This window comes from Salvelinus sp. IW2-2015, linkage group LG32, assembly GCF_002910315.2.
Source record: "Salvelinus sp. IW2-2015 linkage group LG32, ASM291031v2, whole genome shotgun sequence".
In the NCBI taxonomy this organism is placed as follows: Eukaryota; Metazoa; Chordata; class Actinopteri; order Salmoniformes; family Salmonidae; genus Salvelinus; species Salvelinus sp. IW2-2015.
This window is the reverse complement of record NC_036871.1, coordinates 27,384,350-27,404,194: the sequence shown is the minus strand read 5'-3', so window position 1 is coordinate 27,404,194 and position 19,845 is coordinate 27,384,350. Positions and strand designations below refer to the sequence as shown.

At 43.3% G+C, this 19,845-nt stretch overlaps 1 protein-coding gene across 1 annotated transcript in view; it reads left to right on the top strand.

Annotated features, from left to right (window-relative positions):
- The first annotated feature begins 399 nt into the window (after positions 1 to 399).
- Positions 400 to 19,845, top strand: part of LOC111957028 (voltage-dependent R-type calcium channel subunit alpha-1E-like) — an 84,970-nt gene continuing 65,524 nt past the window's right edge. The window contains 4 exon segments of the mRNA XM_070436635.1: positions 400 to 866; positions 6,132 to 6,395; positions 8,160 to 8,265; positions 16,131 to 16,270. Of these exon segments, the coding sequence (XP_070292736.1) occupies positions 424 to 866; positions 6,132 to 6,395; positions 8,160 to 8,265; positions 16,131 to 16,270 (953 nt within the window). The 5' untranslated portion in view covers positions 400 to 423.

Genomic DNA, 19,845 nt, shown 5'->3' with positions numbered 1-19,845 from the left:
GGTACAGGTGTCTTCTTTGTTTTAAGACCATAACCATGTGTGTGAGGTGTAGACTTTTGTTTCAAAGTAAACTTGTTTAAGGTTACCAAGAAACACTCTGTGTGACCCTGACTTAGCCCACTGCAGTAAAAGGTTACATGGAATCCGCAGTAGGGAGAAACAGCGGCACTGGCTGCCCCACCACCATTGTTATTGTTTTTGTTGCTGAGCTGAGCAGCAGTACATATTGTGCTCTTCTATGGCGCGTGCAATGATGTCAGAGGGGAACAAATTGTGTTTGTTGTTTGCAATAACTTCTATGCTGTTGTAATCACAAATGGAAGTGGCTGTTTCACCATTAGCGATTTCAGATTGAATCTATTCTCTCTCTCTATTTATCTTTCCCTAGCACTATGTTGATCCCAGCAGCCCTCCTATCCAGAGATGCTCACCAGCTCAGACAAATCTCTATCTCTGATGCCCGACCACTGTGCCCCAGCGGGTTTGGTTTCCGGGCCCAAAGGCAGCACATCCAGTAGGGGGATGCACGGCACTCGCTCCTCCCTCTCTCTCCCTGAGCCCGAGCCATGGCGCCGGACCCCCAGCCCAGGCACCACCCGTCAAGGGGGCCTTGTCCAGGAGTCCCGCTCCTGCTCCTTGCAGGTTCCCCACTCCGGCCTGGAGACCCTGGATCTACCCCCGCGTGCGGCCAGCTTCGACGTCCCTTACAGGGTGGAAGAGGCAGGGTCGGACACAGGCTCAGGGTCTGTGAGTCCCTGTAGTATGCAGAGGAGACGAGGTGGCATCGTGGATCAGAGGGATGTGATCAGGGCCCACGAGTCGCACAAGATGCAGAGCACACCACAGGCCCGCAGGAAAGACTGGGAGTAAGTACACAGGATGGAGGGGGGAGGGGTTCTCTCTTCACATCTCTGTCCTGCGTCAAGATGATAAGAAGCAGGGGGAAAGAAATGTACAGAATGTATCCAGGAATAGAATGTATACAATAATTTATAGGAATGCACAGAATAATCAGCCTACACTATGTTGGTTGAAGTGTGGCAGATTCTCATGTTATGCTGTGATAACAAGACAGAATTGGCAAAGTGGTCAATGGTCAATGTGCTCACTTCATCTGGCTGCAAGTTTATTGGACTGTACAGTGTCCCTTCAGATGTTACAGTGCCCTGTCTGACTGGCTGTACAAATCTCTAGGTTGAATCTGATGCTGTGTTACAATATTATTGGTGGTTGGGTTCTATCTACTGTATGCATTGCTTGCTTGTGGAACTTTGAGCTCTGGAGCTCTGATTACCTCCTTAGCATCACTCAACTGTGGAGTGCCACTCCATCACGGTAACCCCACCCCCTCTCTCCCCCCACATATCTTCTTGATCATAAGCACATTCTGGTATATACTGTGTTCTCTGGTTGTAATTCTCTCTTTGTCTCTCTCTCTCTAATGCTTTCTCTCTCTCTCATGCTTCCTCTCTCACAATTTCTCTCATTCTCTCTCATTCTCTCTTTTCCACGCTCCCTCTCTCACTCTGTCATACACACTTACGTAATTACTCTTTTGTATCCCTACTACACTCGCACACTCTCTCTCGCTTCGCATCCCCCCACCGCCCCCTCACTCATTCATCATATACAGCCAAACATAATTGGGAGACTTGTTTGTTTCTGGTTGCAACCCAATGTTCCAATGTGCAACATTCAACGCAATGGGTCAACTCAGTCTTGCATTATGGTATCTATCAGGTTTGGAATAATTTTTAAAAATCAGTCTGGGAATCACTGGGAATTCACCTCAACAACAGTTTTTACATGTCAAAATTATATTCACTTTTGAACTCATACAGTTACTCCCACGCATTCCCCCTTAATCCCACCTCAAGTGTTTGTGCAGTAGAATGTCTGTCAGAAAGGCCAGACATTAGGGTTTATCTTAGTGTAGTGTGCATATCTGACCATTAGAGGATGCCACAGAATCAAACAAAGCATACCGTGGAAAATCAAATAGATAGTGGCGATGATAATGGAAAGAGAAGTTCTTGTTCTTCCCAGATGTGCATAAAAGAGTTTGGGTATTTGCTAAATATGAATGGTGGCTGTTGTAAATATTCACAATTAACATCCAAAGAGCAGTAGAGATGATTAGGCTATACAAGTAGTGTATGACTGTTTTCAATAAACTTTGAAGTAATTCAAAGTATCTTACAAAAGGCAACAAATAACTTTGAATGAAATACGAGTGTGTGTCTGAAGATGACACATTTTTGAAGTGTCATCTATTATCTATACTGTACAGGATAAGGATTACTGTAGGAGACATAAGCAACATTTTACCATTATCAGAATGCAACGTTGATTGAGAGGATGGGGTGTGGTGTACAGTTAGGTTATTAATAATATGTCTGTTTATATAAGCTTCAGTTATTGGTAGGACCAGATCGACATAACTCAGGAATAGAGAGTGTCTGTTGCTAGGTAACGGAGATAAAGAAAAACGCTAAAGCCACTCCAATCAGCGTTGGTCGGGGTGAAATCCTCTGTCGACAATTACATAAACGCTCTTCTGAGTTCTGCCGATAAGTACACCCATTAATGTTTTAACTCGTGGTGCATGTCAGCTGCATACATTTCTCCCCCTTCCAAAGGAATATGTTTCAAAAGGACTGTGCTTATTTATTAAAATGTCCTCCTCCTGAGTGTTGTGAAGAGATAAATACATCATGAGTTTTTCCTCCTTGTCTAGAGACACAAGAGATGGCACCGGAAATGCTCTTCTCCTCTTTGTATCTCCAATACAGAAAGTCCTTCTGAAACACATAATAGTGGAGATGTAGTGCAGATTTGGACCACACATACTATATCCCGTTACCCCACCAGTACAGACTGTAGGTCATTCTGTTGTTCCTGATGATGTCAACCATGCTAACCCTTCTGATGCTTTGTATTATGAAGTGACATCTGAAGGCATGAGGATGAGGATGATGATGATGAGCTGAACTAATGATGAACGCATGATTAAGCTATCAATACTGGGTAGTAATCACTTCCAAGTGGACTCAATTTGGAAACAAACTATGTGAATCAATGTGTTTCTTTGTGCAACTTTGATGGTTAGATATTGGAATAGGAATGTTGTTGAATTCAACCGTATATATCCTATTAAATTACCAGATGGGCTATTTCATAAACATTCAAAGTTCCAGAATGGGCTGAAAATGGCAGCTATATTGGTCAGGGAGAAATCCAAACCAATCTAATTGGAATGAATGGCAGTAGAGGTATAATCCTTATTTTACTTATGCAGGAAAATACAAGTAAGATGTGATATATATCAGACATTGTCTAATATAATTATTGCCAACCTAAAATATTGTTATATAATTATAAATACAGTTGATATGGCTTTATTAAAATGTTCTGTAAAATTGCCTCTAAAATATTTGTAAACAGACCATAATTGTCTTAATGTTTGTTTTCTTGGAAAAATGTGAGTGCTATTATATGATACAATATCAGTACTTGTTGCGTTTACAACTTGTCTAAGTTCTATCATCAGCTGATTTCAGCCAGTGTATGGCTGTGGATTGACTGCATTGTTTGAATGGAATGTTGGCATATTGGCAGTTACTTAAAACATTTATGGAATCATTCCTCTAAGACTGTCTGGCTAGCTAGCTAACAAACATACAGTGCAGATACATTCATCTAATTCATTACTTTGCACAATAATCTTATCACAGCACTGGCAAACCATGGTTTACCAACTCCCTGACCAAAATGGCTGACCTTTAGCCCATCATAAGAAGGTTAATGTCCATTCTAGTATTCTAATTCTATGCTTTCAACATATGAGCAGCGCTCATAGTCATTCATTTAACTTATTTTACCAGAGTGAAATATTATTTGAAGGCGATATTGGCCCCTCCGTTTATCTAGAGGGACTGAAACCTTGACATGGTTTGCCAGAAACTGAGTTGCCCTGGGGGAGAACCCGATTTCTGTAGGAAGTGGTTGCTCTATTGTGCAACATGGCTTTTGTTGGCTAAATGAAAAGAACATAGCAGAATTTCAAGAGAGCTGTGTCGCTATGGAAACAACTGCGAAGAGAGAGAAAAATGAATTTCATGTTCATAGAAATTGACAAATATTTTAGGCCCACCTCTTAGGTTCTTTTCTGGTGCTTTATGTAATGGATGTTTAAGCAAAAATGTCTACATATGACTTTATGTACTGTAGTACTATTGTCTCTCTCTTTCTATTTTCTATTTCTCTGTTTCTCTCTCACTCCCCCACTTCCCCCCCCCCCCTCCTTCTAAAGAATCTACACAAATACCCATAGAGATAGAGGGAGGGATGGGGGGATGGGATGGGGGGTTGGGATGAAGTGGTGGTCATTTTTAAGACCCATTACCACATCTCGAAGAACAGCGGCAGATGGAATGAGAGAGCCCCGTGTTGCCAAATTAGGTCTCCATCACACTCTGAATTAGTGTGAAAGCCCCTGCTTTCTTCTCCTCTGTCTCCCACATAAAGGGGGGCAGCTCCTCAAGATCTATTTCATGATCTATTTTTATTTCAGACATTATATTCCAATATTAGCACAATGACCTGGATTGGTTAAATGTTTTTAATATTAGCCTACAAGTCTGTCTTCATTAATAAACATACTGTATCTCAATGCTCTCACTGTGTAGCTTAAAGCTAATATGTATAATTTAAGGTGTACACATGGAAATCAGTTCATAACACCAGAGGAAACTTAAATTGACCAATAAGTTATTATCACACTTCTTTGTGTGATAAGGTTTACCTTTCAATTGGGGAGGCTTTCAGCAGTTTTCTTGGTTCCAATAAGTTCTCTTTGTCTCAAGTCTTTGTTTTAGTGTTATGATGGTGGCTCTACAGAAACACAGTCTAGTGGTACCAATGACACAGGTCATGCTTTGCAAAACATGTTTGTTTAAATGCATTGCAGGGAAAGGGGCCTATTTGTGTGGGTAGATTGTTTGTCACCTTATTTTCTAGCTGTATTTTACTATAACATAATGCTAACACTTAGGATCACTAATGTGTTCCTTTACTTTCAAAGGTGATTTTACCCCCCCCCCTCTAACCCCACCCCCTTAGGAATTCTGGTTATTGTTTTAAATGTAGAACTTACAAGGGCATGTGAATGGTGTGGATAATGGAGATAGAATGCATAGATAGTTTCCATATGTATTTTTGGAAACTGACAATTTTGACAAAATGTCAGTGTTCAACACTGAAATATATATTGCCATGGAAACGGAAATATGATTTTTCTATCTCATGACAATTCTCATTCAGATGTACAGTATGTTGAACATTGCCATAGGCTACTGAAAGACGTGGGAGGGGTTGCGCAAGTGTGCGGGAGCTTGCGCTCACTCTCMTTCGTGGTCATTTGGAGGCAGGTAAACACATTGAAAGATAATCGTTCGCGGATCAAAGCAGTATTCTAGCGCCAAATGTTTCTCTCTGCAGAAACAATTACATGTATCATTGTTAAACGGATAAAAGATTTCGAAAATGTTTTAGACGATACAAATTGGTCGCTTCGGAAAGTTACCAAGATCTATTTTGACTGGATGAGAGGAGATGCGTAAAGTTTTTGGAGACGAGGATACATGTCCCGTGGACTCCATTGTCTAACGAAGATCAACTGGGTTTAGGCTAAATATGCATTCTATAGTGTACGTTACTGAATTTATATGTTTTAGAAAGTTTTAAGTGAAAAGTCGGTGAATGTTGTTCCTGTTCCGAGTTTATCCAGTGATGCGTTTATGTTGAAACTTGCCTGGAGCGTGACTGACCATCACCGTTCACTCGCCCGGACAGATGGGGTGATCTAGATGGACATATTTTACAATCCGTGTAATCGAATCGTTATACATTATTAGTATGAAAACTCAACAGGAAATGTACATTTTGTCGTTCACTTCAGCATGGAATGACATTGCATGTAACTTTTGTTTGGGGGGGGGGCTCTTTGCGCCTCATCAGGTCGGCTGTCAATGGATATTTTATTACTCTACCTACACATTTGCTTTTTAATTTGTTTTGATATCCAAGGCAACAGCATATAGCAAGTTTTATCCTCGTTTTTCCCTCCATAGAATGGCTCGGTTTGGAGATGAGGTTCAGATGACGATGGATTCCCGAGACTCCGGGGACCCGGAGCGCGGGGAGGACGGCGGGGACACGGCTTCAGGTACAGGGTCAGGGACGCTAAAACAAACCAAAGCGGCGAGGGCGCGCACCATGGCTCTCTACAACCCTATACCCCACCGGCAGAACTGCCTCACTGTCAACAGGTCGCTCTTCATATTCGCCGAGGACAATTTAATTCGGAAAACCGCCAAGAGGATCATAGAATGGCCATATCCTTCCTTATACTATACATACTCAGTTATGCCTACCTGAATATCAGAGCACTCAAGATGTGTTTTGTGTTGTCCGTCCGTTGTCAAAAAGTATTGCTAACTGCTAATTCGACTGTGGTGCATATCAGCACAATGGACAGCGCCCATACTTATCTATATTATAATGGCTGTCCTCAGTCGTCACTTTTAATTGAGTTCTTTAGATTTGATTGGACTGTTATAGTAGGCCGTCAGTTTGTTCTTCTTTTTTATTTTCTTCATTTTTTTGAGGTACATTTGTGTATTAGTCTGTCTATTAGTCAGAAATACACATGTTTTTGTTGTTGCCTTTTTCTATGCTAAATCTATCAATATCCACAAAGACCACAGAGAGCTCAGTTTTGTCATGCTTATACTTACGGTATAATGCTTATACTAATACGTTATTATGCTTTACAGATAATGCATTGATTCCATAATGCAATACACTGCTCTTTTGAGATGTATCATCATACTCATACATTGTGCCACTCTACTGCTTCCTGTTATTTAACCACCATCCCAGTTGTTGTGTGGGTGTACAACCAGAGTGGTCAAGACAAGCTGAACACAGATGGTTGGAGGTATTTTTTGTATATTTTATAAATATTTGTTTTTTTTACCTTTATTTTGACAGGGAGTCATGCTGAGTGTGAGTGTGAGACTTTCAGTTTTCAGGACCAGATAGTCTTTTGTTTTCTGCACTTGATTGAGCTTGTGTGAGGCAATGGAATAGAAAGTCCCAAAAGTGCAAGTCCCGCCCACCTGGCACTTCCAGGCAGGTTCAATCAAATTTATTTTAAAGAAAACAATACTTTTTGAACCATGTCTAGTTGTTGGTGGTGAATATTCATTCAAGTGGCTGTGAATGACTAATGGAAGTCAAGGCTCTGGAGAGTATTATTTTGTTGAGGAGTATTATTTTGTTGTGGAGTATTATTTTCTTATTTAGATTGGCTATTTTTAACTAGTTTGAGTCGTGCCGACATGATGTAGACTCATCAATGTGATTCACAGTAGCTCCCAGAGGCCCCCGCCACAGCCCTCCTCAGTGAGTTAATGACACCATTTTCACTCAAGGCTAGAAATTATAGATGAAGGAGAAAGTGTCTCATGTGGGCCTCTTACGATAGCCAAGTCAAACATAGTCTCTCACACACACGGCTACACACACACACACACAACACACAACACACACCACACACACACACACACACACACACACACACACACACACACACACACACACACACACACACACACACATTAACAGAGTGATGCAGCAGCAAAGCTGTGGGTATCACAGTTTACATACAACAGGTCCCTCGAAGTGTTGCCCTGTGGGAAAGAGGCTCTCAGGCCAAAGTGACTTTTGAACACACTCAGATAAATGTTACTGTAAAAGGTTGTTGCCATGGATACTACATTAGCTCTGACTGCTTTGATGCCAGTCTCTATTTGAACCATTCCATTGTCCATCCATCCGTCATCTGATAATCCATCCATACAATTCTAATTTAACTGTAACTACCAACATCCACAGCCATTCTGTATAACCTGAGTATAGCAAACATTAGGGACACCTTCCTAATATTGAGTTGCAATGTTTTGTATACTCAGTGTATATATAATAGTTTCCATTCCAATATAATCAGCATTGTCATTATCATTGGTTTGTCACGATTGTCTTGAACTGTATATAATCATGTAAAAAAGCCCTGTCCTTAACCTTGTGGCCCTTACACCGTTTGAGTGGGTGATCCTGGCGACCATCACGGCCAACTGCATCGTCCTGGCCCTGGAGCAACATCTTCCTGGGGAGGACAAGACCCCCATGGCCAAAAGACTGGTGAGACTAGGCCTTGATCGGTTAATATTAGGCATTTAGGCTGCATCTCAAATGGGACCCTATTCACTATATAGTGTTGTAACTTAAATGGGTTACAGCGTTTACAGTTTATTCATAGCCAGACAGAATTATTTATTATTACAGTTTACAAGTGAGGTCTATGTATTTTATTGCAACACATATGACAGAACTATTTACACCTTTCTGTTGTATTGGTTGAAAACTGCAAGTACCATAATGTCTTGAGGCAGTAAGTGAGAACAAGATGTTTTGTACAGTCTAAAGTGGTAAAAATGTAACGTGAACGATTCAATTCACTCAAAGAACCTTTCATTGCATAACTAAAAAGTTACAAGTTTACATACACTTATGTTGGAGTCATTATTGTTTTTCAACCACTCCACAAATGTATTGTTAACAAACTATAGTTTTGACAAGTCAGTTAGGACAACTACTTTGTGCATGTCACAAGTCATTTTTCCAACAATTGTTTACAGACAGATTATTTCACTTATAATTCACTGTATCACATTCCAGTGGGTCAGTTTACATACACTAAGTTGTCTGTGCCTTTAAACAGCTTGGAAAATTCCAGAAAATGATGTCATGGCTTTAGAAGCTTCTGATGGGCTAATTGACATAATTTGAGTCAATTAGAGGTGTACCTGTGGATGTATTTCAAGGCCTACCTTCAAACTCAGTGCCTCTTTGCTTGACTACAAAAAAAATTGTAGACCTCCACAAGTCTGGTTCATCCTTGTTAGCAATTTCCAAATGCCTGAAGGTACCACGTTCATCTGTACAAACAATAGTACGCAAGTATAAACACCATGGGACCACGCAGCCGCCATACCGCTCAGGAAGGAGACGCGTTCTGTCTCCTAGAGCTGAACGTACTTTGGTGAGAAAAGTGCAAATCAATCCCAGAACAACAGCAAAGGACCTTGTGAAGATGCTGGAGGAAACRGGTACAAAAGTATCTATATCCACAGTAAAACGAGTCCTATATCGRCATAACCTGAAAGGCCGCTCAGCAAGGAAGAAGCCACTGCTCCAAAACCCCCATAAAAAAGCCAGACTACGGTTTGCAGCTGCACATGGGGACAAAGATCGTACTTTTTGGATAAATGTCCTCTGGTCTGATGAAACAAAAATTGGAACTCTTTGGCCATAATGACCATCGTTATGTTTGGAGGAAAAAGGGGGAGGGCTTGCAAGCGGAAGAACACCCCCCCAACCGTGATGCACGGGGGTGGCAGCATCATGTTGTGGGGGTGCTTTACTGCTGGAGGGACTGGTGCACTTCACAAAATAGATAGCATCGGGGAAATGATGTAGATATATTGAAGCAACATTTCAAGACATCAGTCAGGAAGTTAAAGCTTGGTCGCAAATAGGTCTTCCAAATGGACAATGACCCCAAGCATACAGTCGTGTCCAAAATTTTTGAGAATGACACAAATATTAATTTTCACAAAGTCTGCTGCCTCAGTTTGTATGGTGGCAATTTGCCTATACTCCAGAATGGTAAGAGGAGTGATCAGATGAATTGCATATAATTGCAAAGTCCCTATTTGCCATGCAAATGAACTGAATCCCGAAAAAACATTTCCACTGCATTTCAGCCCTGCCACAAAAGGACCAGCTGACATCATGCCAGTGATTCTCTCGTTAACACAGGCGTGAGTGTTGACGAGGACAAGGCTGGAGATCACTCTGTCATGCTGATTAAGTTCGAATAACAGACTGGAAGCTTCAAAAGGAGGGTGGTGCTTGGAATCATTGTTCTTCCTCTGTCAGCCATGGTTACCTGCAAGGAAACACGTGCCGTCATCATTGCTTTGCACAAAAAGGGCTTCACAGGCACTGATATTGCTGCCAGTAAGATTGCACCTAAATTAGCCATTTATCGGATCATCAAGAACTTCAAGGAGAGCGGTTCAATTGTTGTGAAGAAGGCTTCAGGGCGCCCAAGAAAGTCCAGCAAGCGCCAGGACCGTATCCTAAAGTTGATTCAGCTGCGGGATCGGGGCACCACCAGTACAGAGCTTGCTCAGGAATGGCAGCAAGCAGGTGTGAGTGCATCTGCACGCACAGTGAGGCGAAGACTTTTGGAGGATAGCCTGGTGTCGAGAAGGGCAGCAAAGAAACCACTGGGGACAGACTGATATTCTGCAAAAGGTACAGGGATTGGACTGCTGAGGACTGGGGTTTCTCTGATGAATCCCCTTTCCGATTGTTTGGGGCATCCGGAAAAAAGCTTGTCCGGAGAAGACAAGGTGAGCGCTACCATCTGTCCTGTGTCATGCCAACAGTAAAGCATCCTGAGACCATTCATGTGTAGGGTTGCTTCTCAGCCAAGGGAGTGGGCTTACTCACAATTTTGCCTAAGAACACAGCCATGAATAAAGAATGGTACCAACACATCCTCCGAGAGCAACTTCTCCCAACCATCCAGGAACAGTTTGCTGACGAACAATGCCTTTTCCAGCATGATGGAGCACCTTGCCATAAGGAAAAAGTGCTAACTAAGTGGCTCGGGGAACAAAACATTGATATTTTGGGTCCATGGCCAGGAAACTCCCCAGACCTTAATCCCATTGAGAACTTCTGGTCAATCCTCAAGAGGCGGGTGGACAAACAAAAACCCACAAATTCTGACAATCTTCAAGCATTGATTATGCAAGAATGGGCTGCCATCAGTCAGGATGTGGCCCAGAAGTTAATTGACAGCATGCCAGGGCGGATTGCAGAGGTCAACACTGCAAATATTGACTCTTTGCATCAACATCATGTAATTGTCAATAAAAGCCTTTGACACTTATGAAATGCTTGTAATTATACATCAGTATTCCATAGTAACATCTGACAAAAATATCTAAAGACACTGAAGCAGCAAACTTTGTGAAAATCAATGTTTGTGTCATTCTCAAAACTTTTGGCAACGACTGTACTTCCAAAGTTGTGGCAAAATGGCATAAGGATAACAGAGTCAAGGTATTAGAGTGGCCATCACAAAGCCCTGACCTCAATCCTATAGAAAATGTGTGGGAAGAACTGAAAAGGCGTGTGCGAGCAAGGAGGCCTACAAACCTGACTCAGTTACACCAGCTCTGTCAGGAGGAATGGGCCAAAATTCACCCAACTTATTGTGGGAAGCTTGTAGAAGGCTACCCGAAATGTTTGACCCAAGTTAAACAATTTAAAGGCAGTGCTACCAAATACTAATTGAGTGTATGTAAACATCTGACCCACTGGGAATGTGATGAAAGAAATTAAAGCTGAAATTAATCATTCTCTACTATTATTCTGACATTTCACATTCTTAAAATAAAGTGGTGATCCTAACTGACCTAAGACAGGGAATTTTTACTCTGATTAAATGTCAGGAATTGTGAAAAACGGAGTTTAAATGTACTTGGCTAAGGTSTATGTAMATTTCCGACTTCAACTGTAAGTAGTGCACTATATTGGGAATAGGGTGCCATTTGGGATGCACATTACTCTACAGTAAACAATATACCTTGCAGCCTATTTCCAGTTTAACAATTCTAATTGCCATTCGGACCTATGGTTTCTGGGTTTTTTAGGTTTACATTTTTTTAAATGTTGGCTGTGATATGCCACGTTCACGTGCTATCAGAAACTCGGAAACTAACTTACAGTTTTTTTAATGGCTTTGGTACATTTTCACAACTCTTAGGACAAAAACTCCAAACTAGTCACACAGCTAGTCTTTCACTCAAACCTGTCATTTTTATTTAACCAGGCAAGTCAGTTAAGAACAAATTCTTATTTACAATGACAGCCTACCCCGGCCGAACCCGGACGACACTGGGCCAATTGTGCACCGCCCTATGGGACTCCTAATCACGGCCAGATGTGATACAGCCTGGATTCAAAACCAGGGACTGTGGTGACGCCTCTTGCGCTAAGATGCAGTGCCTTAGACCGCTGTGCCACTCGGGATCCTTTTAGATTGTAAAAATCTCTCACCACACAACCACTGATTGAAAATATCTTTAATGTGAAATGTAATGAGAACGTTTGTTTAATCACCAAAACACAACATAATGGTCTTTTACATTTAGTGCTTTTAACTACAAGTTAATCCAATAGCAAACAATGCAAGATATATGTTTCAAATCACCCTTAGAAGTATAAATTACAGTAGATTACACAGATTTTACATTAGGCAATACACTTACATTAGCCAACAAAATTGACAGAAAATTGGCCGATGAGGTTCCACCCACGGCGCCGAATTTTGGCCAGGTTGAAGCCCGCTTCATCAACAAAGATTTACTCGTGATGGTTCACAGCAGGATCAAGCACCAACACCCTCGAAAAATATATTTTGGTGAGTTATTTTTACAGAATAGTTCCAATATGGTATTGTGAAGTAGCATGTGCATCAAATAGTAACAGTAATACAGTATATAGAGCTGTACCAGAACATACTCAGCCTGCAGTTGTTTCACCCGGTCGTTGTTTCTCTCGAAAGGCACCAGGTAAATATGTTTCGTAGATACCTGGTGCCTCTTCTAAAGGCAGATGATTGTTGGTAGGCTGTTGGATGCCACATTGGCAAAGGTGTCATCGTTCTCTGCAATGTTCTGCTTTATTTCGGACAGCAGTAAGTCATTCCTGGCACTCACCATTTCCACCACTGCCCACTCCTGCTGGTCGGTCAGCACACTGCCACGGCCACCACCACCGGGTCTTCTGTCAATTCTGAGGGTAGAACAGAGTATACTGTCAACAGATCATACCTTAAGAATACTAACATGTTTTGGTAATTTACATGCATTACTATATGTCATTTACTATACATGTAATGGTAAAGCATAGTGCATATCCTGCAGACTTACCAGTTTTCTTGGCGAAATGTTCTCTTGATCGAATTGACAGTTGATCTTTTCAGATTGAGGTGAACTAATCTGGCAGCCTCTGCCGTGGTAAGGCCTCTGTTTACCACATCGTCAACGATGATGGCCATGACTTCATTAGACACAGCAGTTCCCTGCCATCTGCCTCCCTCTCTCTGATGTCCACCTCTTTGATGTGGCCCATGCCCACCTCTCTGACGGGCCCCTTGTCCACGAGCTCTTTGATTTCTTCCTCCCCCTTTTGGTCTATCCTGCTCTATGTTTACACACACCCTTTTACATGGTGACCAAGGTGGTTATCACTATGTTAAATCAATTAACAATAACGAGTAGTCATTGTGTGTGGTTATCATGTATCATACATGAAATTTAGATGTTTCTACTTTACAGACAAACACATATTATTTCTGTAGTTCTCAAAATCCATATATAGTAGACAAACCAGTTTAAAATCTATAGGTTTACCAAACGGTTAAATGATTAACCATTAACCACAGTTGGATTAAGTGATGGTCAAATGTATTTTAACAATTGAGAAGAGAATCATATGAAAAGTATTGTGACCATTGCATTGTGAAAGGCAATTACTTTATATGAAAGGTATTTCTAGATGAAACACTGTAACGCTTGTCTAAGGGAGGAGACCAAAACGCAGTGTGGTAAGTGTTCATTTTAAATTTTATAAATAAACTGAACACTGAAACAACAAAAAAAAACAAAGAGAGTGAACGAAACGAAACAGTCCTGTCTGKTGCAGACACAAAACAGAAAACAACTACCCACAACACACAGGTGGGAAAAGGCTACCTAAGTATGGTTCTCAATCAGAGACAACGATAGACAGCTGCCTCTGATTGAGAACCACACCYGGCCAAACACAAAGAAATAGAAAGCATAGAAAAATGAACATAGAATGCAAGACATAGAATGCCCACCCCAACTCACGCCCTGACCAAACCAAAATAGAGACATAAAAAGGATCTAAGGTCAGGGCGTGACAGTACCCCCCCCCCCACAAAGGTGCGGACTCCGGCCGCAAAACCTAAACCTATAGGGGAGGGTCTGGGTGGGCATCTATCCGCGGTGGCGGCTCTGGCGTGGGACGTGGACCCCGCTCCACCTTAGTCTTGGCCCACTTAGGTGGCACCTCTGGAGGGGACCCTTGCCGCCGACCCCGGACTAGGGACCCTTGCAGCGGGCCCAGGACAGGACGGCGACTCTGGCGGCTCCGGACAGGAGGGCGACTCTGGCGGCTCAGGACAGGAGGGAGACTCTGGCGGCTCCGGACAGGAGGGAGACTCTGGCGGCTCCGGACAAGAGGGAGACCTCTGGCGGCTCCGGGACAAGAGGGAGACTCTGGCGGCTCCGGACAGAGGGAGACTCTGGCTGGCTCCGGACAAGAGGGAGACTCTGGCAGCTCCGGACAGGAGGAGGCTCTGGCGGCTCCGGACAGAGGGAGACTCTTGCGGCTCCAACAGGAGGGAGACCTCTGGCGACGGCTCCGGACAGGAGGATACTCTGGCGGCTCCGGACAGGAGGGAGACTCGGCGGCTCTGGACTGGGGATTCGTCTGGAGGCTCCGGACTGTGGGATCGTCGCTGGAGGCTCCGGACTGAAGGGCGTCACTGGAGTGGGAGAGACACACAGGAGGCTTCGTGCCATGGATCATCACTGGAGGCTTCTTTGCCATGGATCATCACTGGAGGCTTCTTGCCATGGATCATCACAGGGAAGCCTTCTTGCCATGGATCATCACTGGAGGCTTCGTGCCATGGATCATCACTGGAGGCTTCGTGCCATGGATCACCACTGGAGGCTTCTTGCCATGGATCATCACTGGAGGCTTCGTGCCATGGATCATCACTGGAGTGGAGAAACATGCAGGAGGCCTTGTCCTTAGCCGAGGCACCGGATACACTGGGCCGTGGAGGCGCACTGGCGGTCTCGAGCGCAGAGCTAGCACAACTCGTCCTGGCTGGATCCCCCCTGTAGCCCGGCAAGTGCGGGGAGTTGGAACAGGCCGCACTGGGCTGTGMTGGCGAACCGGGGACACCGTGCGTAGGGCTGGTGCAGTATACCCCGGACCGAGGAGAAGCACTGGAGACCAGATAGCCCGGCCGATGCGAGGAGCTGTGATGTAGCGCACCGGGCTATGCGTGCGCACTGGGGACACCGTGCACTTCACCGCATAACACGGTGCCTGCCCGGTCACTCTCTCGCCACGGTAAGCACGGGTTGGCTCAGGTCTCCTACCTGACTCCGCCAATCTCCCCGTGTGCCTCCCCCCCAAAAAAATTCTGGGCTGCCTCTTGTGCACTTTTCCCCGAGCCAACTCCTCGTAGCRTCGCCGCTCCGCTCTAGCTGCCTCCAGCTCCTCTTTAGGACGGCGATACTCTCCCGGCTGTGCCCAGGGTCCCTTTCCGTCCAAGATTTCCTCCCATGTCCAGGAGTCCATTCCACCACGCTGCTTGGTCCTTTGGTGGTGGGTAGTTCTGTCACGAACATCTAATGGAGGAGACCAAAACRCAGCGTGGTAAGTGTTCATATTATAATTTAATTCAAAACTGAACACTAAACAAAATAACAACGAGTGTGAACGAAAACGAAACAGTTCTGTTAGGTGAAGACACACAAAACAGAAAACAACTACCCACAAAACACAGGTGGGAAAAGGCTACCTAAGTATGGTTCTCAATCAGAGACAACGATAGACAGCTGCCTCTGATTGAGAACCACACCCGGCCAAACACATAGAAATAGAAAACATAGAATGAAAACAAAGAATGCCCACCCCAACTCACGCYCTGAYCAACCAAAATAGAGACATAAAAAGGATCTCTAAGGTCAGGGCGTGACAGTATTAAACTACACATTCTCATGGGTGTATACCTTCACAAACATACCTGTGTAAATGTACAATATGGTTTGTGTCCCTCTGATGTTCTAATGCATCCATACTGTATCTTCCCCCTACAGGAGTGTACTGAGCCTTACTTCATTGGGATCTTCTGTTTTGAGTTTGGCATCAAGCTTGTGGCCCTGGGCTTTGTGTTCCATAAAGGCTCCTACCTGAGGAATGGATGGAATATCATGGACTTCATCGTGGTGGTCAGCGGGTGAGTTACAACTAGTGAAATATGGATTGCTATGCATTTATGTGGGACATTTGGACTAGAAGCTCTGGCACACTTACGATGGACAAATATCACTTGTTTATTTTGTGCCAATGTGTTGGCATCAAGGCCTTAGTCAGAACATTTTCTTGAAGCTCAGCTGGTGAGGGACAGCACGGGCCTCTTATCTCTCCTCTCCGTGACCTCCAAACCTGTGGCCATGTGTCCACAGTGGTTTTCCTTGTGGACTCTTTTGCAAACACATCCATATGGATCTTGTCTTCTGCAGTTAGGCAGTTACTATTAATGATTGGTTAGATAGCTGTTCATCATTACAAAAAGGTGCTTATGCATAACAAGGTGAAGTGTGTGCTTCCCCTGCACAGTGTGGCTATGCAGCCAGCAGATAGGTGGGTGGATAAGTGGATTGGCTGTCGTGTCGAAAACCTGTTTAGTTTTGCCCCCCAGGGCCTCTGTGAATTACATGTAAATGTAGTGAGAAAGAGAGAGAGAGAGCATAGAGAGAGAGAGAGATTGGGTTCATTTCTGCTTTATGTTTATCTAACACTTTACTTCTTCATAATGCTCGAAGTCAACATTTTTGGCATCCATATTTGGTATTTTCTGTTGTATGTAGGGAAGCAGCATACAGTATACAGGGAAGATGGCTGCTGGCATGTTGACATCACAGCTCACCCCAACGCCCACGTCTCTCTCTCTCTCTCTCCACTTTCTCTCGCTGAATGCACTTACATAAAAGGACCTGCATCACGTTGACACACCGTTTAGGACAGACCCAAACTCAACAGCTGTTCTATCATCATTTAGTAGATACCCATCGCAAACTGTCTAAACAACATGGAAGAATCTGAAACAGAGCCTCTTGGTGCAAAATATTCCAGTTACTCAATCAGAATAATGAGTGGGGGGTCTCGGCAGGTCAGAGAGACCACTACATGTCTGTACTGTCTCTGGATTCAAGTGTTACGAGGACAGACAAACTGTCTGGCACGGTCACATACTGTAGTTTATGGAGGGGTTCGTAAAGTGCATCCTTTTGTCTGAGCCAGTAATGAGTCAAAGAGAAAACATCCACGCTGTACTCTTATTGTATCATGAGTAGTCATCTGTGTGTGTATGAGAGAGAGAGTTTTTAATACGCTATGCTTGTGGGGGCCTCTAGCTCAGGTCAGGACCTGGGTGAATCAAAGCTGTTTCAGTTCCATGCGTCATCCCCTGACAAGTGTCACTATTTCAAATGAGAGATGTGTCATGCTTTTTCCTGCTACTCATTGCTACTCATGTTCAGTATATTGCATGCTGCGTACTGCATATTATTGTGAGCGATAACAGTGGTGGATAAAATACTTCATTGTTATACTTGAATAAAAGTAAAGATACCTTAATAGAAAAGTACTCAGGTACACGAGCAGTTAAGAGCAATGAGCCAGTAACTGAAACGTTGGTGGTTTCAGCTCCTGAGCTGACTAAGTGAAAAATCTGTCGATGTGCCGTTGAGCAAGGCACTTAACCCTAATTGCTCCTGTAAATCGCTCTGGATTAGATCATCTGCTACAGTGCATTCAGAAAGTATTCAGATCCCTTTCCTTTATCCACATTTTGTTACGTTACGGCCTTATTCTAAAATGGATTCAATAAAAAACATCCTCATCAATCTACACACAACACCCCCTAATGACAAAGCGAAAACAGTTTTTAGGACATTTTTGCACATTTATATAAAATATACAAAATGAATACCTTATTTACATAAGTATTCAGACCCTTTGCTATGAGACTCGAAATTGAGCTCAGCCTGTTTCCATTGATCATCCTTGAAATGTTTCTACAACTTGATTGGAGTCCTCCTGTGTTAAATTCTGTTGATTGGACATGATTTGTAAAGGCACACACCTGTCTATATAAGGTCCCACAGTTGACAGTGCATGTCAGAGCAAAAACCAAGCCATGAGGTTGAAGGAATTATCTGTAGAGCTCCGAGACAGGATTTCTGCAGCATTTAAGGTCCTCAAGAATACAGTGGCCTTCAGCATTCTAAAATGGAAGAAGTTTGAAACCACCAAGTCTGTTGCTAGAGCTAGCTGCCTCACCTTCCAACAGGACAACGACCCTAAGCACACAGCCAAGACAACGCAGGAGTGGCTTCGGACCAAGTCTCTGAATGCCAGACCCCGGACTTGAACCAGATCGAACATCTCTGGAGAGACCTGAAAATAGGTGTGCGGCAACGCTCCCCATCCAACCTGACAGAGCTTGAGAGGATCTGTAGAGAAGAATGAGAGAAACTTCCCAAATACAGCTGTGCCAAGCTTGTAGAGTCATACCCAAGAAGACTCAAGGCTGTAATCGCTGCCAACGGTGCTTCAACAAAGTACTGAGTAAAGGGTCTGAATACTTATGTAAATGTGGTATTTCAGTTTGAGATTTTTTATAAATTTGCTAAAATTTCTAAAAAACTGTTTTTGCTTTGTCACTATGGGGTATTGTGTGTAGATTGATGAGAAACAATTAATTTAATCAATTTTGGAATAAGGCTGTAATGTAACAAAATGTGGAAAGGTCAAGCGGTCTGAATACTTTCCAAATGCACGCTAAATGACTAAAATATGAAAGTCACCCAGTAAAATACTACTTGAGTAAAAGTCTAAAATTATATGGTTTTAAATGTACTTAAGTACAGTGGTGGAAAAAGCACTCMATTGTCATACTTCACTAAAATTAAATACAGTTTGTTTACTGTGATATATGTATCTGGTCAAACACATATTTTTCCCATTCATTTTTCTCCAAAAGTTCCAAAAGAACTTATGTGACATACTTTCTGGTGGAAGGCATGTTCCCCCTCTCTCCCCCCCTCCCCTCCTCCCCTCCGCCATCTAGGAAGTAAGTCAGACATAAGAGGAACAGCACACATGTCACGGCGGCAGGCGACTGGGAAATGAAACAAGGCCAGTGGGCCAGTAGCTGGCGGCTGTCATTCCGTCTGAAATTAATGAAATTGTTGGAACCTCATCTACAGGGACTCAGAGCTCAATTAAGAATTCTTCATTTTTATGGGGAGAGTGTGTAGAAACCCCCAGATTTGCTGGGATTCTGAACATGTTCAATTACAGTAACTCCCCCGGCAACAAGTTTGGTACCGGTGGATTGGATGTCGTTGATTAGCGTAGACTTGTATGCCAGGTGAATTGTATTGCATATGTCGGTACTCCAATTATGTATTAGTAGAACTGGATAGCTACAGTATATTATGCACTTATACAGTACTATGTATGTTTAGGAGTTTTCTGTTTCATGGATTTGAACATGCAACCCTTTAGTCACTCGTCCATGTCTCTCCATGTCTCTACCCTCTTTGCCACACTACATCCCATTGTACTACTCACCAATCAATGTAGTACTCATCAATCAATTAATCAATGGTGCAACATTGAGTCATGTTCTCGCGCTCTTTTGCTCCTGACCCCTCTCTCTCTACTGTATGTGTCAGACCAGCTCATCGTCCCTGCTCCCCTCACCCCTCTCTCTCTACTGTATGTGTCAGACCAGCTCATCGT